Raw genomic sequence first — 25,775 nt, forward strand, 5'->3', positions numbered from 1 at the left:
CATTTTAGTTTCAAATAACTACTTCGCTCTCAAAGTTTTAAGAGTACATAATAAACTAAGGATTTGTGTTTTCAAAACCCTATTCAATCTTTACCATTTTTCACATGGGCAGTAAATTCAAATCCTATGTGTAAGAAAAAATGGAAAACTTTCTGTAGCAATGGCAACTGCTCAAAATTAAGTGCAGTTTTTCATCTACTCTTTTTCTTCTGCTGATGAAAATGATACAGATAAAGCTAATATTTCATGAAAATCCAGATTTCTGCATCAACACAGATTTCCATACTTGCCATGATATATTAGCTTACATTTGAACGGCTCTTTCTTAGCCTCAATTCCCATTTTAACTCTGCATGTCAGGATGCTTTTGCCCACGTGGAATTTTGTATTTCAGTTTCAAAAGATCAATTTTATTAAGGATTTTGTGAATAGAACCTGTCATAATGATATTATCACAGAACTGATACTTCACATAGCACAAGTCACAAGAGCGTTGCATACGTATGTTTTACCACCAATCTATAAAAAGAGATATTTTCAATAATTGTCTCTGCTCCAGCCTTTCCTTAAAAGGAGTTCAAAATTTACCTTCAGTATTAATCACTTTTTTGCAACCTGTTTATGAGCTGTGCTGATCAGTGTCCAGCAACTCAATTCAGTCCTGAAGGGCCTAATAAGAGGCACTTCTCAACAAAAGATTACTGTGATGATACCATGTGAGATAGATGTGGTCTTCTCAGATAATGTTTGGAGAGAAAAATGATGTTTTAAGGCTATTTTTTCCTTTGGCACAACTAAGGTAGCTTTTAACATGAACTTTTTATCTTTACTTTTAGAATACGTAATAAAAAAATTAAGATTTCGCAATTTTTTTAACATGAAAATGTACACCTTGAGACGAAACACAATAAAAGGAGGCACATTATATCTTCCATCATAAATCTTAACCTTTTAAAGCATTAGTTTTCCTATATATTACTAAATAGGCAAATAAAACCACTAAAAGAAAATGATACTTTAGCTGTCCCTTTAGAGCTTTTTCCTACATTGGAAGAGACAGTTCTTTTAAGGATTAATTACACACACAGTAATTCAAGGCACTGGCTGTCCCCAGAGCCTGCAACTGGCTAGTGCACAGTTCCAGCATACAGATTACTCACCAAATATGTAACAACTGGCTGAACAGTCCAGAAATCCGCCAGAGAGGTCCTACAGTCTTTTGCTTACTGCCCCAGAGAACATTCCAAACTCCAAACCCTTTATCAGAGTTATGGGCTATTCCTTGAGAATTCCTTTTTAGTTCAAGTAAGACTATTACAAATACACATTTAAAAGCCTCCAAAATTAATAGCTCCAAAGCTCAGCCCCAGCTCATGATGGTTGGTGGCAGAGGAGAAGCCTCACACCCCAGGACCAGTGAACCAGTATTTCTCCTGGGAATCTCTCAATTTTTAATAGGTATGTATTTCGTTTACTCTAAATAATCAGACTCTGAGATATATAGGGAAAGTTCATTTGAGACTACTGTGAGCTAGATAGCTTTTCAGTAATATCAGTCCATAATTGTTTACTTAAGATTCTCCAGTATCACAAATTACTTCCAATCATGAGATGTATGACTTTACATCCTACTCTATAGATCAGGCAACCTGAAAAAAATAAACGACTCTGCTAAGCTCAGAATTTTACCCAATATAATACTGAGGTATTTGAGAAGACAGCTGCCATGGCATTAAGCTAAAAAACACAGCCACTGATACTCAGCTTCTTGGCAAGAACTGCCTGACAGTGCAGAAATAGGATGCTGGTCTGCTCAGTCATGTGTCCCTTTAGACATTGGTAATATTTTGTCATTTTGCCAGTATTCATTCATGCCTTTTGGATATGATACACCACAGCCACACACACACACGGAGATGCTCCAGCTCAACAGTTAGTTATTACCTGACTGGTCTGTAGTCAAAGTTTAAGCAAATACAGAGGAGAAATGTTGCAATGGGATAATTACACGTACAATGGTCAGTCTCAGAGTTTCCAGCTGAAGAACTACAGACCATTCTCAAGTAGGCAGAGCATTAGAGAGTATCCCTGTAGAGAATATTGTGTTGGCAAGAGATGGACTGAATGACCTAACAGGACATTTCCATCACTAATATGATTCTCTGAATTTCATGCTTTTTGACAGTGTTACAAGGTTCGACAGGCATTTCTCTTCAGAAGAGGGATTAAGGTCAGTAAGAATCAGCGTCAACTAAAAAAGTGCACATGAGGCAATTGGGATGGCAGTAGGCAAAAAGACATTCACAGTCAGAAAAGTATACAGGGCTTGTGTCTTCTGTACATGCTAAAAGCTAGGATGTAATCAAAGATCATGTGGAGGAACAAGGAATACAAGACTCATGCTTCCATACCAGTTTTCCTGTTACAGGGGAAGAAAACAGGTGTAAGGTGCTACAAAATAAAAGCAGTAAAGGTCTAATACCTTACACATAGCAGAGGCACAAAAAAATAAATACTAATACTAATAAAACCATTAATTTAAAAAATGGGTTTGGAGCAAATGGCACAAAAAGTCATGTTAATGAGTATTCATCATAGAAAGCTCAATGCCTACTAAGAATTAAAGTTGAACTTCAGAAAACAAGTTTTGCTGTAGAATCAAAGGAACACAGGAAGAGATTTCAGAAAAATGTAAAGTATCTTTGTTTCATTCTCATCTGTGTTCTTTCAGAGGGACTATCACAGGGATATGCTTGTAATCCCTAGTAATGCACCATACAGCATATCTAACAACCATAAGACATAACAAACTTGAACAATCTATGCCAGAGGGACCAATGTGTGGCTCATAGTTCTGAAGCAGCTCAAGTCAGCTCCAATCTATCACAGGGTCAGCAGTGTGGCTGTCCCAGAAAGTGGCTGCTCCAGAACTGGAGTGTGACAGTGAGTCACTAAACAGCTTCTGAGATGCTTGGTCACCATCCAACCCAGCTGTGCTCCCATCCTACTATTTTTAAAGCTGCCCTTCCTTTCAGTTCTCTAAATGTACCAGCAAGATACCCCTGTTGTGTCCATGGAGTGTTGTATAAACATGGATAACAAATCCAAATATTCAAACTTTAATGTTGAAAATGTTGGCAATACATAGCAATCAGTGTAGAAAGATTAATTATGTAACTATTATACTCCCAACACCATATGATGTTACACATTCCATCTTCTCCACAAAATGTCACAGATATCTACTAAACTTCAAAGAGAATTCAATGTGAGGACACAGACGATTGCAGCTAAGATGGTACTTAATCTGTGATGGCACCTCATCCTTCAATAAGTTACCTGCATGCTTAACCCTGAGCATGCTTCTTTTCCAAACTGATTTATTACCTTCCACTCTTAATAAGAAGGAATTAGTCAAATTAATTTCACCAGTCAGTTGCATAACTCTCAATCTATAGGCAGCAGATTTGGCTCAAAAGCCAAGAGAAGTACATCTACTTGGTGAAATCACTAGTGTTTTCAGGAATCTTAGACTTTTTGGAAGTAAAAGAGAGGGTTATAAATTTTCCAGAGAATATTCAGAAATCCCTCTAAATTATTCTGTCACAGAATTTACTCAACTTCTAGGTCACTGGTTTTCTTTCATTAACAGTTTAGATTTCATTTAAAGCACTCTCAGATCTACAGTTCAGAAGAGATGAAGTAGAAATAATTTTTTCAAAGATAGTCTGCAGGTTTCTTCATGACTTGTGCTATACAGCATTCTGATGCATTCCAGAATAAAATGTGAACATAGCCCATGAATTGATACTAAAAATGATTTATCTGCAACTTAATTTGACATTTAAAGACAATTTACTCATAAAACTGACAGAATTCCTTATGTCAGCAGATTTTATAGTTTTCCTTAAAGAAACATTAATAAAGGAATTACAAGTTCAACACAGGCATCATTGGGCAAGACAGAGAAATGAAGCCAGCTGAGGTGAAGGAAAACTTGGTTCAAAAGGGTTTGAAAATAGTTTCTACACATATTTAAATATTCTGGTATGTGTGTGGGCTGGGTTAGATCTCAAGGGAAAAAGTAATGAGATAAGCCCCTTCCTGCTGGTAACTGCAAGTCAGCAGCTTTGTGATTCCAAATTCCCTGGTCTTTCCCATCCTACTGTCTGTTGCTTGTCACATTGTAAAAGCTGGTGAAAGCAGAGCCAACCAGCTCAAATAAAATAGGAGTCTTTAAAAATATTTGGCGTTTCAAGGATCTCCCGTAATCCAGCTCTTTAGAACAATAACTGACCATCTTCCTATTAGTTTCATAATTGTATCAAAGATATATTCAGAATAAATAGAGGTTTCAAGCTAGATGGACTTGAAAGCACCAGCAAACCTGTGAGGGTGCTCAGAGAAAGAAGCTGAACTGTGGCTATACCACACCTCCCACCGAACCAAACGGTACTTGCTGAGCTGTGCCTGCAGATGCAGCACACCCTGTGGGATCTGGAAATTCAGCGCCCATCCAGGTGCCCTACTGCAAATGCACCAGAACAAGCCGCCACAAAAGCACATTCCAAAGGACAACAACAACAAAGGGAGGATGCATAAAAGCCAAATTTTCTGCTCTCTAACCTCCATGTCAGATCTTTTCATCAGACACCTTAGTTCCCATCTGTCAGGAGGGTGTGATTACCAAGTATTCTAATTGGAATTAGTGGGAGCTGTGGATACAAAAATGCTGCTAGCAAGGATTTTCTTGCTATTTTCTAGGTCCGTGAGAGACTTTTCGCTCTCTCAGAAGAGGTAGCAGAGTTATGTAAACAAGCAAACACCTGCAGCCTTGAAAAGTCTTGTTTATGGTATAGTAGAAAAATATTTTGACAATGGATGTTTTAGGATTTTAGCCAATCACCCAAGGGGTGGTTGATCCTTTGTCCAATTAGACTATGAAGAAAAAAGTCTATAAAAAAGTTCGTAAAATAATTAAATAAATCAATCTTGCTGCACAATTCCTGCCTGCTGGATCTTCTCTCCCCCTCCTCCCTAGGGCTGCGGGACACGGTGATATACCCTAGGGCCCAGGCCTGCAGAAATAGGGAGCAATACTCCAATTTTTAAATTGCAACAATCCACATCTGAGCATTCCCTCCTGACTCTTGGACACCAGAAAAGTGCAATCTCATTTAGAGTATTAATGGATTTAAAGAAAATCTATTAAAAGTGAAGCAAGATAGCACTAATGAGGTCTGAACACCACACGGTAATAAAAAGACAAAAATAGTAAAGTAAGATTAGAAGTAGGCATTGACAAAATTGAACTAAAGAATTTCCACTCAATGTTTTTAATGTATTATTTTAATTAATGTATTTTTTAAATTAGTAAATTAATGTATTTTTTTATTTCATTCTGCATTTACATTATTATTAGCAGCTTCCTTTCTGTTGAAACAAGGAAGCGAGTGGTAGAGCAGCAGAAATAAAGCCAATGGGATGGTGAAAGGTCCTCATTGAGTAAGATGCCCCACTTTGGTTCTGCATGTCCCTATGCTCATAAAAAGCATGAACAGGGTGACAGGTTTCCTGTTTACTAGGAAATAAGAAATATTGCAATATATTTTTCCTTGGCACATTGAATAAATATACAATGAAATTCTTTAAAACATGAAAAAAACCTCAAGGCTAGCCAAGATAATTAAATTTTATGAAACCTGTGCTTTTCACAGAATTATTCTCTTGTGCTAAGGTAGCATAGGAATGTTTTAGATCTCTTGTTCAAAACTCACCCTTAATGGGAAAGGCATATTTTGGCCCAATACAGAAATATCATATTGAGTCAAAATCTGGATATAAAGTGAAGAATAAAAAATAAACAGTTTATTTTTACTATGACAATGAATTGCTCCATAATTCTGACTGAATCTCCTAGGAATAGTAATCTGTAGAGAAATAAAAGGTATATGCAGGTGACATAAAACAACAGTCAAGTCATAACCAAAAAATGCCATGAAAGCTTCAGAAATCCTAAACAGTCCAGCTGAATAGGCAACATAAAGACAAATAAAACTTAATGTTCAAAAATACCAAACAAATCAAAGTTTTAGCATGACAGTTGTAAATTAATTCCGTCAAACAAAAAAATTTTGTGACCATTGATTTAATGGCAGAAAGCTCAGCAGAAACATCTGATCATTGTTACCAAAGAGAGGTAACAAAGTGTTAAGACAGTCGGGGAGCTGAATGAAAATTAGCACTGAAAACACTATAATTTCCTCCAGGAATAAATAATAGGTCTTCACCTCAACTCTAGGTTTATGAGTCATTACTTCTAAAAAGGGAACTGTAGAGGAAAGATACAAAATTGCATAGAAAAATCTCTTCTAAGTAAGAAAAGGACTGCAACTGGGCAAACTGGTATGCTTTTATGATGGATAAAGATTAGATTTTTGTCTCAGATTACCAGAAAGAAGATTTAACAAATTAACACCTGAACTTCCTAAAGCAAATTAAAAAAAAAAAATCAGAAAAAGAACAAGACTTTAAAATTTGGTTAAACTACAGAATTCATTGCCAGGGGAAGTGTTCAGGGCAGAAACTTCACCTCTTCTGTGTGTATACAAGCATGGTCAACAGTTTTGAAAAAGACGTTAAAACTTTGGATTAAGGTCTAACCTAATTTCTACTGAAATAAAAGCAACACAGAGTTATTCAGGGGAAAGATTTTTCTACCCATGCTTACTTGAAACATCTCCAGCATCTGGTTTTCACCATTCTTGCAGACAGGAAGCTGCACCAGTGTAATCACTGTGTGTTACCATTTGATACCCTCAATGACATCAAGACTTCATAAATAGAGCATTTAACAGTTAGAAGAGACCAGGGCTTTCCTTAGGGACAAAGTGGTCATTTGCTAATGATCCATCACACAGACAATATAACCCAAATGCAGAATTCTGTACAAATTGTACAAATTCCTTCCCCTGTTCTGTAGTGCAATGTACTTTGCAGCAGAGCACTTCTGCCTCACAATATCATCCCACTGCTCACTGCTATTGTAGCTTTCCCTTCCCTGCACATTTTCAAAGAGGAAATCAAGACTGCATTGAAAATGGACAGGGGAAGCAGAGATGCAACCAGAGATGGACTGCTGCAGGATGCATTTCTGGCTGACTGATACTTTCAGTTTCTAGGGATTATGGAGAAGCATATATTTGAATATATGGCCTCTTAAGTTAATTTTCCTCCGTTATTGCAGAACATATATGAAAATACATGTATTGTGTAAGAAACGATGCTATCAATATGTGTGATTAAAGAAAACAAGTTTATATAGCAGGGCAGTGTATGAGAAAATTAATTAACATATTTAGCATGCAGAGAGATGGATTTCAGCCAGCACAAGACAGAAGGAAGGGGATTCAAGCACTGAACGTGGTGTGAGACAGTCAGAACTGGCATCGGGAAAAAGCAGGTAGGAGGCTAATTAGCACAAGATTTGGAGAATGGGAGAAAATGCAGCAATAGGAGAGAAGAAAAGCAAGTGCTAAAAAAACTCCGGTAGGCTTTCCCATGGAAATATTCCTACTTTTTTAATAAAAATGCTTGACTATATACTAACAAATTATATTAGGTTCTCAGACCCTACCTCTTTTCTGTGAGTAGATTGTTTGTGATACAGTAAATTTCCTATCAATCACATAGCCATTCATGTGGTAAAGCATTCTCTTCAAAAACTTTAGGGTTCAGCATTAATCTATATTTGTGACATATACCTTGTTTAATGTCTTACACAGGCATGTATGTCTGCAAAGTTACGCATGGTATCAGCTAAGATACTGTTTGTCTCATCAATTCTAGTTGCTTTTCTGTCTTAAAACTTCATTTCTTCCTTGCGTTCAAACTGAGATGGCAATGCCCTTTACATCACTTCTACATTTAGCCTACACACAATTATGAAAAGATGGTGTTGTCAGAGCTGCATCATGAAGAAATTATCACAAGTTCTGAAGTTTCTCTTGTCACTAAAGTGTAACAAGATTAGTATGCAAATGTGGAATAGTTAAAAGAAAGGGAGGAAAGAAGAAAGAGTGGTCTAGTATATAAACCACTATGCACCACTCCTGTATTAGCACAGGGTGTGTCTCAACGACTGCAAATGGATGTGGTGTGCAAGTGGATGTGATGTGCTCTGTAACCTACTTGACATGATCCCTCACAGACAGTAACACTGGTGGTTCTTAGAAGGACAGAGGGACAGTAAGCTTGGGGTGGCTCTACAAAAGCAGTTACAGAAGTTTCCTACATGCTTTTTGAAGAAAAAAATATTCAAATATCCAAAAAGGTCAAAAAGCAAAGTCAAGAGAGATGGATTACAATATAGCATTATTTACTTATTCTGTAAATTCATTAGTTCGATAAATTGTATATACTGAAAGTCACAGTTAAACAAAGTCCAAGTAAGCAAGACAGAGAGCTGTCCCTATGGGACATGAAGTAACTTTTTACTCAAAATTAATCCAGCATATTTACAGAGTAAAACAAAGCAAACAAACAAAATAAAATCAAAAAGAAGAAAATTGTTCATCGTGTTTAAAGTCTCCACCTTTGTATTAAGAGACTGGTCCAGGACAAATCACCTTCTGCACTTGAAAATACTGCAGCTCTATTACTTGTGGTACTGTTCTGCCAATATTAAAACAGCTTTAGCTAAATGTCAGTGCCTGTTTTTTGTACAAAACATACACAACTTTGAGAAACAGTCTACCTGAGTTTATACTACTTTATCTGTAACATCCTTTCAGCACTACTCTTCAAATTGTGAACTATCAGAGCTCTCAGAGGCTAAAAAATGACTGAAGTTTTTTATTTGACATAATTAGATTTCATAAAGAATCTTTAACATAAGACAATATTACTGCATAGTACTTTAATACCTTATTTAAAGACTAATATACCTTATTCAAATGCATTTTAAGTAGTTTAATCAAAGAATGGAAAGCAGGCTTAGATGATGCTCCCTCCTTCAAGTGTCAGAATAATTTCTTGAAAATCTTTGTCAAACATTCAATTTCTGCAATTTACTCTAATTTAAAAAAAACCACAGTTTATTGGGGTTCAGTACTCGGACCCTGCCAAGTTTGCTGCTGATTCACCCTCCTACTAAACACTTAAAATCTTAAGCATCCTTAGTTTTTTCTGCTGACTCCTCCTAGCAGCTAGATTAGATGAGTCGTCTTCACTCAAAACAAGGCTGAAATCCTTAATTTCTTCCAGCGCTGTGTTACGTAAGGGACCCCGAGCAGCGCAGAAAGTGTGTGAGAGGTTTGCAACAGGCTCTTGCCAGCACTGAGGTTGGCAGCTGTGGGGCTGAGCAGTGCCATCGTGCCCCAGGGGACCTGCTAGTGAGGGGCAGAAGCAGGATGCCGATGTGGGACACAGCTCTGCAGAGAGCTGTCCCCAAGGACGGGACAAGGGCAGGCAACTGCAGGTCTGAGACCACATGCAGGCTGGCTCCAGCTGTGCAGGAGAAGGTACAGTCTGGTTTGGTCAAACGCTGCTGACTGTATGCCTTGCTTCCCACTGCTTCTGCCCCTGCTCCTCAAAGCTGCATACCCTGCTTTTGGCTTATTCTCCTCCACCTCCTTTTCTGCTCAGGTTTAGACTCCAAATTCCCTTCCCTTTTCTATAGGAGGCACAGTCCCTGCCAACTTCTTACTTCTGGCCCTGCTCCCAGGCTTTCTGCCCCTTATTAAAGGATAGAAAACCTCCAAAGGAGATCACACTTTCTTTACATAATCTATTTAATAATACTTTTCAAGTAATTCAAGGCTAACTCTCACTCCTGAAAAGATCTCAAAGGACTCCAACAATTTAAAAGACTAAAATCCATGCTGAATTATTGAATACAAAGGATGACAAAACCCACTATTGTGGGCTTCCACAAATATACCCAAAATACCACAAATGCTGCCAAGTTCAGTCAGTCAAAACTGTGAGTCATAAGTGACTTAAAAGGCATAAGGGCTGAGTGCTTGAGTTTCTTTCACTTTTTTTTCAGGTCTAACACTTTCTTTGTCCTTTCTCATTTGAGCTTCTGGTATATACTATAACCAAGTTCTAAAGCTGTTCCCACAGCTACAAGGGAGGGAAGATCAATGAAAATCTTCCCCAGGAAGAACAACTTAAAAAACCCACACCACATTACATTAAAAAGGTTGGACTAAAACTACAGTAAATGGCAACGCCATATCAGTGTGAAGCCCAACTATGCACCCTACTGGTGTTTTTCCAAAATGACCATGAAAATGCATTGTGTTAACTGAGGGGAAGATTTTGATACGTTCCAACCCGTTTGGTTCAAAGATCCTTCAATTAGGCATGCATCTCTGCATTCATTTTATCATTTTTGTGTATTTTATAGTTAAAACTAGAAATTACCTAATTTATCTGCATCAAAGATGGCACACAGAGAAATCTTGACTAGACCAGGGGCTCTGAAATTTTTTAATTTCTTCAGACTTCTAGCTGTCAGCAGCAATGTAGTTACTGCCCACTTCTGAATTTAGCCTACAAGCTAGTTTACATATCACATACCACATTTCTCTCAATGCCAGGTAAACTCTGGTAGAATTCCAACATACCTACTGGTATTTTCCTCTATGCTCCTCTTCAACCAGAAAGGTCCCAGAAACTTTTCTTGTAGAAGAATGATTTCCTACACCCACAGCTTCATAAGTATATCTAATAATAACAGTTGCTAAGATGACAATTCTTACTAATTTTGAGCATCTCCACAGGCAATGTTCAGATGCAATTATCTTTAATTAGGTGTCACCTTAAAACGATTTGGCACTACCAAAATCAGGCTCATTCATTAGTCAGGGAGCTTAAAAACTAATAATTAAAGGGACTCATTCTTCTCATCTTGTTCCTTGTCAGCAAGGAACTGTCTGAAAATACTTCTCTGCACTCCAGAAAACAGAAGCAGCTGCATGAAAGAGGAAGTCACTTCTACTTTTATATGTTCTGCTGAAATTTCTGCTTTCCCTGTACCATTACAAGTGAACACAGTGTTTTCTGACACTTAGGATTCCCACAATAGTTTTAAAATATATTGCTTTATCCTCTAATATCACATTATGAACCGTAAGCACAACTATGACAACTGATACTCTCTGATTTTTTTTCCTTTCAAAGGGCAAACATTTTTAAAAATATCTACACCTCAGCCTTCTTCCTCTCAAATGTTGTTTATTTCACTCGAGGTGTTTACTCAATGATATTTCTACTAAGAACATTCGACCTTTAAACAAACATTCCAGACTATGTCCTTTGGGTGAAAACACACTGGTTGAGGTTACTTCTATGTGTTCCCCTCCAGCACATTTGTTTTGTTCAATCCCATATTTATCCCGCTCATTGATTCTGGTCTGCCAAAATACCTCATTTCAACAAACTCCATTCTAATATCCTTATACAAGGTCTTCCCCATTGCTGGGATGCTGAACATTCACTTCACTTTTAATTAGATCAACCACAGAAAAGGCAGTATGGGCGTCTGTTTTAACATCAGCGGAACTGCAGATCCTGACAAAAAGTGATTTCAGGGCAAATTCTCCTCAATTTCCTGAATATTTAGTGTACCAAAGTGAAAATGTAGAAGAGGCAAACATTTATGAGCTTCATGCAGTGCCCCTGAGGTAAATTTTGGGGAACTCACTATGGTGATAAGCCGTCTCTACCTTTTTAATTCCACTTGATACAAGTGAGTTTTTAACACATTTTAACATATGTGATGCTTATAGAAGTGAGTTTTCTTCTATGTATGTAGCTCATCTGATACAGTAGGACTCTGATGCTAACAGGGTGCTCACTACTACTGTAATATGAATAATAATCACCACAAAAGCTGAAGATGAAAACAAGAGAAGACAAACTGTGCCAACATTAATGTAAAAGCCACTGTAAACCCTGAGTAAGGAAGACCATTAATGGACAAAATGTAACTGCAGATCTTCAGCTGGTTTTGCTAGAAGTCTTGAATTATGATCTAATCAAGGACACCTAATGCCTCACGCCAAGTCCACACAGTGTGTTAGCCCCACCAATTTACTAAAGATACTTTTTGAAGGTACAGTCTGAAAAGAACACAATCCCATATAGAAAATCCTAGATTATCAGCAGAATCAGAAAGTTTATAAGACTTATGCTGGCAGAGAGATACTTATAATACTTTGCCTGATACTTTACACTTGCAATTGCTGCCCACAGAGGTACATTTCCACAAGACAGCATCAGCAGAAGATGCATAACACTGCAAATTGTGCCTTATCACTTCTGTGAGCACTCCACAGAGTTCAGGCATCATTCTAAGTACCATCTTAAACAGAAAAGTTTGCAGTGGTAGAAGAAAAAATGAAGCTCCTGTCAGGAAATTTTAGGTGGCTGGGATCAAGTCCAACAAATCCTCCTGACTCATCCATAATCTTCCTGGTTTTGCACTTATTCTTAAAAATTGTCTGTTTTCCATCCTAAATCATATTTCTTCATGGACCCATCTTAAAGCCCTAAAATGCCCTCACAGAATGCACAGCAGCAGATCTGAATCCATGAAGCAGATGTTTCAGAGATTAATAATGCAAATATGAGTTTATAAAGTATTGGCTGCAGAACTTTCAGATTAATACATCACATTTCTGGACATGTGTCTGAATTAATTCTAGCTGAATTCTAGTGAACATTCACAAGAATTGCTATGAAGTGGGGAAATGAAGGCAGGCCAGTTCTATGTGCTTGCACCCTGGATTGTTACTGCCCAGCTAGTACTGGGTTCTGTAGTAATCATCCAGGTATCCAAAGCTATTTTGTTATATTGCCCAAAACTGTTGCAAGTGAATGTAGAGAAAATACTGCATCCAGTTACTGGAAACATCTTTCAGTTAAGTGGTGCAATATAAAAACACCTGATTTAGGCCATCCCTACCTTGAATGTAGAGAAAGGAAAAGCCACGTAGTTCTCTGATTATGCAAGCACTGGTAGATAACCAAGAAAGGCAAACTTGGTTAATTTGGTCAACCAAGTTTCACAGGGATCACATGTTTAAGAATGAAATAATATAGACTGCATGTCCAACTATAAATTGTGAAAAGCTTTCTAGCAGCTGTTGAGAGTCTTCACGTGGGAGCTCACATCCCTATCTCATTAATATCTCAGTAAATGAATCATGATTTCACAAAGCTGTGTTTAACAGTCCATACGTAAAAAACACACCGAACAAAGGCCAGCTGAGTGCTGCCTGAGCACTCAGGCAGCATCCAACTTTGATGTGCAGCTTTGACTGGCAATCATATTACTCTACTTTATCAGAGTCAAATAATTATAATATTATAATAATATAATCATATTATAAGACATAAGACATGCTGCCTTCCTAAGAGGGGGAAAACAAGAGCTGTGGTTGTAGTCAGGCTATGTTGTACAGTCTCCATGCAACACTGTAGTATGTGACTTCATTATTTTTCCTTTCTGAAGAACTGCAAGAAACCTCACTGAAAAGCACATTGCTCAGACTTGAATACTGTATACTCCTAACTTACTTTCCAAGCAGGTTGAGAAAGCACTTTCTGGTTTCTGAACATTTGAGCAGCTCCAAGAGCAGATCTTCTCCTTGCTGATTTTTTCCCTTCTTTGTCATTACCAGCCTTTCAGCCCCCTTTCCCTGGGCTGCCCTCAGGGGCAATGAAAGGCAACACATTATACAGCTGGAGGTGTCAGTAGATACCAAAAGTTAAATATCAAATCTTCATAAAAATACAGACACTATTACTTGCTTCCTTTCTATTCATGCAGTGGTATTCACCACAGTGAGAATAGGATATGTACTTTTCAAATTTTCTACCTCTGAGGGGTGCTAGATAAGTATAATCATAGTGCAGCCAAGATTGCTAAATTTATTACAGGAGCCTGTGATCCCAATAGTATATTGCTAATAGCAGTGCCAAATATCCAAAGGCAGCTGCTCTGTAGAGGTTATCCAGTCCTGTATGCTCCCTCACAGAATACTGCAGAGCAATAAGCAAAGGCATATTATACCAGTGGGAGAAGCAAGCTGCTCTTAGATATAGATGAGTAACAAACATCCAATATTTCTTTGAAATATCAAGGAAAACTGTGCCAGAGGACAAAAAGAACATCTGTGCCAAAAGAAACCAGAATCTCTGCAAACTGAAAGTGTCTCTATTGCTGCAAGAACGATGAGCCAGCCCACGCTAACTGCCCTATTCCATTAACGCAGTCTAACCCTTTTTTTCAGTCTAAGCACAGCTTATAAACAATTTGTTTTCCATTCACAGCCCCAGACTTCAAAAATAAATTTCTTTAGACTAAAAAAACCCAACATTCTCCTAGAAGTTTGCTATGACATTTTTGCAAATTCATGCAGTCTGAATTCCAAGGTGCTCACAATCAATCTTTCTTATTTTATTCTGCATTTAGGTTGAAGACTTGGGAGTTGGGTGCAATGTACTTCATTTTCAACTTTCAGTGCATGCAATTATGTTTCCATTATTTTAACAACATTCTCAGTTAATATTTTTCCTGTGACTGCAGCAAAACCTTATGCTACAGCCCATATTTCTTTTTTTTTTTTTTTACTGCTGAGAGTATCCTGTCAGTTCTCCTACATTAGTACTGGCACATCCTCTTAAAATAAGCCATCTGCTAAAGGCAAATGCCTTTGTTCCCTGCCTGGGCACACTCCCCAGCCATTTGGACAACAAAGATGGGAAAAGGGCTAGATGGAGAATTCTTTGGGATGGTGAGGAATATTCAAAAAAGCAGTATTTTACTTGAGTGATAAATGACATGTTCCTGAATGCCCACTGGGACTTCTAGAGACCAGAGGAAAAAAAGTTGGTAAAAGCAGACCTTGACAGGGTGATGATGACATTTTGCAACTGTTGTTGAAGAACTGCCTGTGTAGGGTCACGCCCTGCCCTTGGAGATGTTTGCTACTGGCAGAGATGGTACAATGCGACAGGCAGAGTTTAGTCAACAAGACTCTAAAAATTTATGTAGAGATCATGTTGACAAAAAGTGACCCTAACCAGTAATATTTTTTATATTAAGTGCAAAGTGCATGCATGTGTATATGTATAACACATGTATATTTATATTTTTATGTAGTTTATATAGACAGATATGCACATCAGCATCTGTATAGTGACAGATAAACTTGAGCATGGCTGACTTTAAAAAGAGGAATTCTGCAGCTGCTCAGGCACTCACACTATCTTCTCATCCCCTGGTGTAACTAAAAGAGACCTTCTTCCAAAGTGTAAGGAAAGAAATATAATGCAGTGCTGTGAAATCCTACTTTGAAGTGTTCCAGTAGCTATCCTGACTGAAGTATCTGAGTAACAGCCATGGAATACTTTGATTAATACTTCTTCTATTGTAACTTAAAAAACTTGAAAGAAAAAAAAATTCTAAGGAGGCCAAACGTATTTCAAGATCTTGCCCAGCCCACCCTCAGTGTCTTTAGTATTTGGCCAAGTGCATCTTCGGGCTTATTGAAATAAAGTTGAGTATTACTGCAACACTTGCAGACACTGTCTGCATCACTTCCATATATATCAGTACCTGTTCCTCTGGAACACTCCTGAAGTCCCTCCATACCAAGCTGACCTGTCTGACTGAAGCCCTGCTTGGTGAGAACACCAACGGATGGGCACTTTAAGCGAATCCCACTTAGTGAAAGGCTTGAGGCTTAAAATCTCTTGAAAACCTTAATTAAGGTCTTGAAGGCCTTAATTTTAACTGTGGCTATTGTCTTTGTGATAAGTCATGAAGATACTCTGATTCTTCATGTAGATCAATTCCCCTATTTCAGGAGGAAAATATTCTTCCGTTCATTTCAGTGCACAAGTTTTAAGTGCGTGTGGAATACTAATATTCCCATCCTTAACCTTTTGTAGTATTGCCAGGCATGGATCAAGGAATCCTGTTTCTGAGACAGTAACAGAAAGGAAGTGTCTGAAGGTCAAATGAAACATTCCAATTTCTTTTGCTAGAAAAAGCAGCAAGAAAAATTTCTGTCCCTACCAAAGACTGCACACTGACACTGACTGTACTTGCATTATAGGATCATTATTATTTCCATGAAATTATTATAGCTTTGCAGACATGCCAGTGGTGCCCACACATAGACAAGTATTTAATGACAGAAAATTCCAAGCAGCTTTTGCAAACAAAAACAACATATTTTGCTTAATAATAAAAATAAAATTTCAAAAGCCATTAGAATTAATCACCCAAACTCCAGTTTCCAAATGGAAACAGTTCTGGTAAGGCAAAAAAATTAACAAAAGCCAAAAAAGCCCAAACATCCAACAAACCTAAACCGAAGAAACCTCCAGCAACCTAATAAAAATATTAAAACAGACATGTTACTAGCATATACATTCTAGTGATATATTTGAAAAGCCACTCATACTGACACTTCTGTTATTTACTATTTTTGAGCACAAGGCTGAGAGCCTGCAACAGAAATTGTTGCAGTCTTTGCTTTCTCATATATAACAAGTCTGCCTCTTTTGGAGCACAACAGTAGAGAAAGGTCAAACAAATAAAATCTATCAATAACAGGAAAATAGATTGAGCAATATAATCTTAACTTCTACTCGAGAAATAAATCTGGGAAGAATTTTTGGCATGAAAGATAAATGCACTCAGATTCAAAGCCAGTTTAGATTCACTTACATAAAATTCTTTTGGACAGAAACAATTATTTACCACACAAGTATCTAATGCCTAACAAAACATTAAGGTATCTAATCTACAATAAGAAACCTTGATTTTTCAGAAAAAAAAAATTACATTAGCATTGACCTAGAGAAGCTTACATTTATATGAGTGTTACTCTTTTCCCTGAGTCATCCCATCAATTTGCTTTAATACGACACTGATCATCATGTGGCTCCATACAGAGTTCAGTTCAGAAACTGAGACATTCAAGGGAGCTCGGAAGTATCTCAAAAGCAGATAGTGGTCATTCTCAATCACTTCTCTGCTTCCCTGTGTCTCTGGACTAGCTGGAGGACAAACAATTGGACCCTTATTCTGCTTGGGGCTGCAGTTCACCAGCAGGTGAGCACTGTAATATTGAGACTAAATACATGACACTAGCATCCTACACCACCACACAAAGAGGATCTGATATTATGTAATCTAAAGACAAACTACACAATGGCCTACATATCTTTTGACATTTTAAGAGATGATGGACCTGACAAGTCACAATCAGCCCCCAAGTATAATGGTGGTGGAGTAATCAAGCAGGTATTACTCTAACAAATGCCAGAGTATTTCAGTACAGCTCCATCTGCCCAAATTCATAATGCCATTCTGAGAAGAAATAAAAATAACCTAAAACATGCACTCACTCAAAAATATATTTCTAAGTAAAATTAAATGTAAACACAGTCATTAGTATAATGTCTATTATGGAGGTAACATTCTTGGTAGACTTAAACTGGAGCACTGAATTTGTTGAGAAACATAAATCAATCAGTCTGAATGAATTCAGAAACACAAACCAAGGTCAATCAAAATTCAGAATTTAGCAAATTAAATTACTTGTTCATTTATCGTTAACTCCCTTAGGTTAATCTTAAGGCTGCATAAGCTTCACCTAGTATTATGCTTGAGATTTAATAATTTGCCTTGACATTTAGAATAGCTCTTACATAAAACTTTGGATTTGTTTTTAAATAAAAAGCAAGATGACAGAATAAACAATGCTGAAAATATACCTCTCTTTCCCAGAGGAGATATAATCTTGGATCAAAAGCCTGCAGTTTTTTTTCCTCTTTCCATCAGTATTATATTTCCAAAGTTGTTCCAATGAAACTTTTTCCTCTGATTTAAAACTATTAACTATATATATTAAAAACAGTATTATGTATTTTTCTGCTTTTTTCTATATACTTGACCAATAAAAATACACATGTAAGATGCAAAAAATTTTCATTTCATTAACTGTAAAATGTGTTAACTGCTTAAATATTCCTTTTTTTTTTCATTATTTAAACTATCTTAGGTAAAATAAACTGGCCAAAACTGGCACTACTGTATAAAATCAGTACACCATCAATAGATTAAATTATTATAATAAGTGGGTTACAGTACAACAACAATATTGTGAGGCAAGTCTAAGCTACCAGAGAGGATTTAAATCTTGGAAACAGCTGCATAACAACCACACTTCTCTGAACAGTAACAAATTAAGGGCATCCACAAGACTCCAGCTGTGCTAATGAGTTCTTCCTTCCACATCTACAGAGACGATCAAAATACCTGCAGGACTTTTTAAAGAACATGAGCACTCTCATGTCTCCATCCTAAGAAATTGAGTCTGATACATATCATTTGTGTTATTATTCATTTCTCATTTTACTAGTTTTACAGACACATATTCAAATTAAAATACTCAGTGGGAAAATCAAGACAAATGGAAGTATAAAACCAGAAGAATTTTGTTTTAAAAAAACCCAAAAATAAAATTACAGAACAATATCTACCACCTCAGAAGTCATTTGTAAGATGATTCAAAGGGAAGATGAGTTTGAACTAGATGAAATTAAATAAAAACCTGCAATAAATCTGTGCTTCAGGACAAACTAGACTGCCTTGCTCAGCAATATGCTCCATGAAAAGTTAACCAGTATGGTGCAGTACTATGTTTTGATGACTACATTTTTTGCACTGGGGAAGTAGGGCTACTCACAGCAACAGTTACCCAACATATTGGTAAGGGCATCTCCAACAACAAATTGAATCTAAGCCTGCTGTATGCTATGAAAAGCTACCAAGGAGATTGGGGAAGTGAAATAAAGACGTCATCACAAACATCCATTCAAGTTAATCACTAAAGCCTCCAAAGAGCCTTGAAACTTCATTAGAAATTAAAAAGCACATGAAACTGCTGGTAAGAGCAGCAGCAGCACAATGATACAGCCAACTCACTGGGAGCTGCTCCCTGAGAACTCCAGGGCACACACACCTCCCTGCACACAGAACATGCAGGGCACACACCCCCACAGAGCATGCGAGGTCAATCACTCCATCCTGCTAATGAGAGCAGGCAAGCACACAGAGAAGTATCGAGCTTCTGCAGCTCCTCTGCAAGAAATCATACAAGGTACCACACCTGTTCAAAGGCATAACACTTACTACAGTGCACTAAAAATCACTGTTCTGGGTGAACATGTGCATTCCCTATCCAAAGAAGGCAATCCTGTGTTACCTGAGTCTCACTTTCTGATTATCTCTTCCTTTGTTGTCTCTTTCATTTTGTCATGCATTCCACAGTGTTTTATTCAGACTGCTCTTTCTACTTAGTTGTCTTTCTTTTCTCCTCTTTTGTGTAATCTCCTACCCTACTGTGTTACTTCTGTGCTTTGCATGCTGACATCATGGACCTCTAAAGCATTAGTGCACAGCAATTCTAGCGAATATCACTTCATTGGCAGTACATGTCAAGAAGAGACAAAACAATGCACCAGAAAAAGGAATGACTAGAAACGAATGGAAAAGTGGAAAAAAAAATAATGCATTGCTATAACATTTTGCAAAATTATTCCTTGGATTTTAACTCCTATGCAAGTGGAAGTACACTGGAGATTTTCAGCTTTGCTCCAGCTGCAGGTTAACTGAACCTAGCTGCGTGTATGTTCAGTGAAAGCACACTAGCACCAGCTGCCTCCAGCACTGGAATTGTACATATTGGAGATAACTGCAGTGCTCTGATTTCCAAGACAAGCTCCTTTGTCCACAAGGGATGATTTTAGCAGGAAAGGCTTAAATCCAAATTCCTTTAAAAGTACACTTTTCAAGGTGTTGATTTCAGTAATTTCTCAAGTCCAATCAAAGAGTTACAAAACTAAAAATGAAAAAAGGTAACTTAGACATAAAATTCATTATCTGAGCTCCTTATAGAAGTTTTCAAAGTCTCCCTTTTGGTCATTCCCAGGAAACATCAGCACTGACTCAAAGGGAAAAAGGGAACAGTTTCTCTGCATCTACACATTATAGGGGTGGTCAGTGTTTGTAGTGCTATGAGACATGTACAAAATTGGTCCTACAGTCAGCAACCGTGAGATCCATTCATACACCTCTGAGCTGTCACACAGCCTCCCAAGGTAGCTCACACACAAGTGAGGAGGATGACTCCCAGTGCTCCTTCAGGCAGGGCAGTCCCAAAATGCACCTGCATCCCAACATGACCTTCAGAAGCCCTAGCATCAGTGCAGCACTTGAACAGCTTGAGAGCCATATGCAGCTAAAGAATCAAAGGTTAGTCACATCTTACCTATTATTAGAAATAGATTGTAAGGTCCTTGAGAGCAAACACTTAATGTTTGCACAATGTCTAGTACAACAAAAACCCTGTCGACGAATTGGGCTCAGAACTGCTACTGCTATCTGGGATAGCTTGTACAAAGCCAGGGTTTGTTTCGGTGTAATAAAGATTAAAATATGGATGTAATGGAACATTAATACAACAAGCTCAATCTGCAAGGTAGTAGGTATTCCACACATGCCTCCAACAGCTGATGATTCTATTCTTTATCTTTTCTCCCTTTTTCTGCAACATAGTCTAGGAGTTCTGCAACAATTCTGGGTTGAAAATAACCATTTACCAATATTCAACATAAAATACAGGGTAGGTTTTTTTTATACATATCACTAAAACTGAGTTTTTCAAGGGCTAATATCTGCCACAGCACAGCATGATGATACCCCTTCAAGTTCTACTGAAGAAGAACTGAAGGGCAATAAAACAGATTTTACTTAGTTTGGGTGAACAGGTGCTCATCTGACTAAGTGGTGCTACTAATACATGGAGAGGATAAAGAAAAGAAAAAGGGTGCAAAAAGTTGAAAACAGATACACGTTTTAAGGGAGTTGCTGTGCTATCACTCTGTGGCTTAACATAATTTCATCACTTTATCTTCTCACTTGCTGCCTTAGCAAAATGGTAAAAAGAAGCATCACTTACAAACCCCAGTATCATCCACTTAAGACAGCAGAGGTATCACTAAGAAATAAAGCTGACATTTTTTCAGCAGTCCTGCAGACTGCCACCACTTGTAATCAGGAAGAACTTAGACCTTCTGGAAGTGTGTTGTAAGCTTAATACAGGTGAGCCAGGTACAGGATGTAAATACAGGTATGCAATGCACCAGCTGGGAATTGTGTGCTTTGACAGTCTCACACAAATCATAGAATGGCTTGGTTTGGAAGCGACCTTAAAGGTCATCTAGTTCCAATGCCTCACAGTGGGCAGGGATGCCATCCACTAGATCAGGTTGCCCAGGACCCCATCCAGCCTGGCCTTGAACGCTTCCAGAGCAGGGACATCCGAATACCTGAGGCTTGCAGTTGGTCATAGCAGCAGCAGGCCACTGGATAATGAGGTTTCACAGACAAGGACCTCTCTTGCACTCTTAGGTAGATGACCCATATTCAGAGCCACAGGTACAACCAAAAGCCATTAATATCGCAAACTTCATATTTTACTAACTGCAGTAAACAACAGACTTTGCAGCATCACCCTCAGACAACCCTCTGAAGGTACCCCGGGTAGTTCCTCCCTGGCCTCTGCTGAAATTTTACACATGCAAAAGGTTCTTCACTGGTTATTCCCTCCCTTGCAAAGAATAAACCTATTTTTTAATGAGCCTCCCAGTTTAATGCAGCTCCCACAACTCACCCCCAGCTTCAGGTGAAGTCATAGTAAAGTAGTACATATAGCATTTTTGTGTATTGAATTTTTGTATGGGCGTATTGCATTGAAATGCAGAACTTTCCCACAGGGGACACATTTATTCACGTGAAGAAAAGAAAGCATAAGTTATTTTTTATGTCTTTCTGCTGTTAGGATTTGTCCTCGGTAAGAATTTGCTGAGTGAAACCTTTAAACAAAAGGTTTACAAAGAAGATTAGTTTAGGATGCATGTAGACATTACTTACTTTAAAGTGAAACCCAACAATTTTCAGTATTACTAATGGATCTCATTCTCATTACATGATGAATGAAACCAACAGTTCACTGGATGCTGACATTACTTTGTCAGCATGTAAGTTATCCACATATTTAAATATGAAACTTTTAATCTTTGCTGTGCATAAAATGAATATACTACAGCATAAAATAGTTGTAAAGAGAACATTTTTAAAAGCTCCTTTGTGCTTTAACTTTTATTTCTAATTTTTTTCTGTCTGCCAGTGTTTGAGTGTTTTTACTAGATGAAGACTCTTAACATGGAAAATGTTCAGTTCTGAGGGCAGTCTTGAAAGACTTAGGCACACTAATTTATTCAATTACTTCTTTAGATCTATTTTTAATCACAATTTTAGAACAATAAAACCACAACTCTACAGCATCAAGAAATATTTCAGTGCGATTCTAAATTATGTAGCAGCAAGAAAATCCGTATTTTTAACTCTGATTTGTGTGCTTAGCTATGCAAACCTGTATCATCCTTTAACATGAGACCTCAGAAAAAGTGAACTTCCTTTCCTGATCCTAATTATCAATACTTAGCTATTAATGTATGAATTAATATATATACATACTATACACATTTGTATGCTACAAATACAGACCAGCCTATTGTTATCTGTCTCAGATGTCTTTGCAAAGGTCCTATGGCAAGCAAGAAATTCTTTTTATCATTGGCTATTAATCTCTTTTTCTTTGAAGGCTCCAAGAGTAGAGATAGATTTAGATAAAATTTCTTAATAGGACCACACAGATGAAGACCCATAAAGCAGAAGGAAATTTTGCTCCCCAAGGGAATTTCTAACCTTCAGCAGAGCAATGATTAAGTGGTATCAGTGCTGTGACAACAGTTAGCACAGACACACCAAAGGCAGCTGGAAATGAGGCAGCACAGCCTGAGCATAGCTCCTTCACACATTCCCCAGCCAGGGCACCCAGCCGTGCAGGACTGGCTGTATTCAGAAGTATCTGGGCACCATACAATATACTACATCCCAAACCCTCACTAGTAAGTTCATTACTTCCTTGAACAGAAAACAACAAGCTCTTTGTCCCAAAGATAACACTATGAGACTTCGCAATTAGAAACAAAGCTGTCCTGAGGAAAAAAATACAAGTTATGCTATTGGCATCATCTGAAAAACAACCCCCCTGAAAGACAACACACTCAAACCACTGTTATGCCTTAAAGAAGTTTCCCCAATTCCCATCTGAACATTTCAGTGATATTGTTTCTAGTACTATGCAATGCCAGACAGTATCTTCACATCACTATTGATTTCTACATTTGAAAGACAGTACATATTTTTTAGCTCTTTCAAGCTCGTATTTCATAACCAATTTATAATTTAGCACATTCTTTGACATTGTTTAAGTATTTAAAAATTACATTGTTTTGACTGAATTCTCCCCAGTTAGCTGGGAGGTTGTCATGGTTCTTTGCCATGATCACATTGAAGTTTCAGAAACTATAACACAAATACACCTACCACCTAACCAAAGAGAAGAGAAAAGGTATATACTAGTACTGCCTAACTGTAGTAACATATCACCTGTGATTCCAGCTTTCAAGTACTATAAGCATATACATCTCTTAGAAAAATATATTTCCTTTTCTAGCACTTTATTATTGCCATATGCAAATGAAATAGTTTTGTAGGTTTTGTAAAAAGTAATGTTTGTTTTTAAAAGTAACTTCCAAAATCGCAATATAAAAATAAAATTTGAAATTTCTCATTCACTTTTCACATTTACTCAATTTCCAGTCAATTTCTTAATCTTACACAGGCAACATTAGAATTTGACATAAAAATTTATCTCTCATGATTGCTGAAGAACAAGAATATAGTTGTACATTACTAATTATACAAGTGACACCACTGCTCTTAATATTTGGCAACGTAGCAAGGCAATTAAAATATTAAGTACAATACCTTTGCTAATCTGACGAACAGGTAAACAGACTGCAAGAAGCAAACTGCTTTATTAATAAGATTCTTTTAACTTCACAGAGGATAAATGTAAAAGGTATGGTACTTACAGTGAATTCACAGAAATCAATGCTATCAAGACTTTTGCTTCTGTGTATTCTCCCTTTTATTCTTCTTAAAGAGGGCTTTCCCTGACTTACACTACAGGTAGCACCATTGGGATTTTCGGAAGATGGAGTTACCCTGCCAAGCAAAAAGAGCCACATATCAGACAAAGAATACATTCTTTTATTCGTTTATAGTAGAAAATATACAAAGGAAAACTCATTCCCATGCTATACATATAAGAAATATCATTCCAAGTGACAGTTTTCAATCATTAAGTGCCAAAATAAGCCCACAAGCATGTAGAATTCTAGCTCCCATCAAGACCACACTCCTTGCAGATTTTGTCAAAAACATACTGCAGTTATCTTTTTCGTACAAAAGTGAATAGAATCAGAAAAAAGATACATTATAGAAAAATATATTTAACTTCTGAAAAATTAAAAGGAATGCTCTTCTCTATTGCTTCAGTGGCAATCCAAGTCCTGTGATACATGTTGATAACTGCCAGTTAAATCACCAGGAGCCTGGCAGTATTTGGCTTTTGACCTTTTCCAGTTTGAGGGCTGATGGTGCTTCAGCTACTCTAGCAATGAGTAACAACAAACAGTAATGGCATTAATAGCACCTGTTTAAGTTACAGGGGTAATATATTAAGCAACTACACTTTATAAGGCCTTTCATCATATCATAATCTACACATAGTCCTAGGGGGAGTCCATAACTAAAATATTTGGAGGAAGCAATCCATATTTCAATGAGCTTGCTGGAAACCGTTAATGAGCAGAACTGCATGGGGTTAACAACTAACTAAGTGTATCAGGATTTGTGAGGGGAATATTTTAAATGCAAAATAGTCCCTAGTCAGACTGACGCGTTAGAAAAAGGAAAACTGTATTCCAGCAAATACACTCAGCAAGAATTACATAAAAACATAAAAGTCTTCATGTCCAGATTTACACTTGTTTCATATTATTTCTCAACTGCAGCCATAGAAAATTTCAAAAACTAGCTTAAATGAGAAATAATATGGGGTTTTTTGCATTTCCCTAGTCTTTGGACAGCAGTTCAGTATTTCTCTCTAAAACCATTCAGATTCCTCTCACAAAAGAGGATGGTTTTTAGGTTCTTTTACTTAGAATTAATGGCTTTAGTATGGACATAAATGTGCAAAAAAGAAAGGAAGGTGGAGATTTCCAAAACATATGCATCACCAAAACAAACCAACTCCTGAAATACACAATTCCAAATACAAAATACAATAACCACATGATGAACACACTTGTTTGATTACTGAAACTTCCAGGTTTACACAATGCCATGATCAGAATAACAAGCCCATGGGACAGCCTGTTGCTACAATATCCAAACTTGAAAATTAAAGCAAATCCTTTCAAATCTCTTATTCAATTTATAAAAATAAAGCCCTTCATTTTTTGTTGAATTACTGCAACTACAAAATCGCTATTCTGTTTTCAGATGCCTGATTTTTGGGGGTTTTTACACATGCACACTGACACACACACCAACATCTTGCTGTAAGTTCTCTTGATAACACAGTAATTTGGTTAGATGTTTTTTTCCCCTTGGGTTACTTTATTGCCAGCTTTAAACTGCAAATTTCTACCTGAAAACGTAACTATAATATCCATATATCTTAATTACAAAATGAAACTCCTGCTGA

General features: G+C 37.3%; 1 protein-coding gene across 8 annotated transcripts in view; it reads right to left on the reverse strand.

Moving 5' to 3' along the window:
• The window catches only part of TJP1 (tight junction protein 1), a 190,283-nt gene that overhangs the window by 125,277 nt on the left and 39,231 nt on the right, over window positions 1-25,775 (reverse strand). For all 8 annotated transcript variants that reach the window (XM_017737690.1, XM_017737677.1, XM_017737675.1 and 5 more), the window contains exon 3: window positions 24,097-24,229. In XM_017737690.1, coding sequence (XP_017593179.1) covers window positions 24,097-24,229 — 133 coding nt within the window. The remainder of the gene's footprint in view (window positions 1-24,096; window positions 24,230-25,775) is intronic.

The sequence above is a fragment of the Corvus brachyrhynchos genome, unplaced genomic scaffold, assembly GCF_000691975.1.
Source record: "Corvus brachyrhynchos isolate BGI_N302 unplaced genomic scaffold, ASM69197v1 scaffold200, whole genome shotgun sequence".
Classification (NCBI taxonomy): Eukaryota; Metazoa; Chordata; class Aves; order Passeriformes; family Corvidae; genus Corvus; species Corvus brachyrhynchos.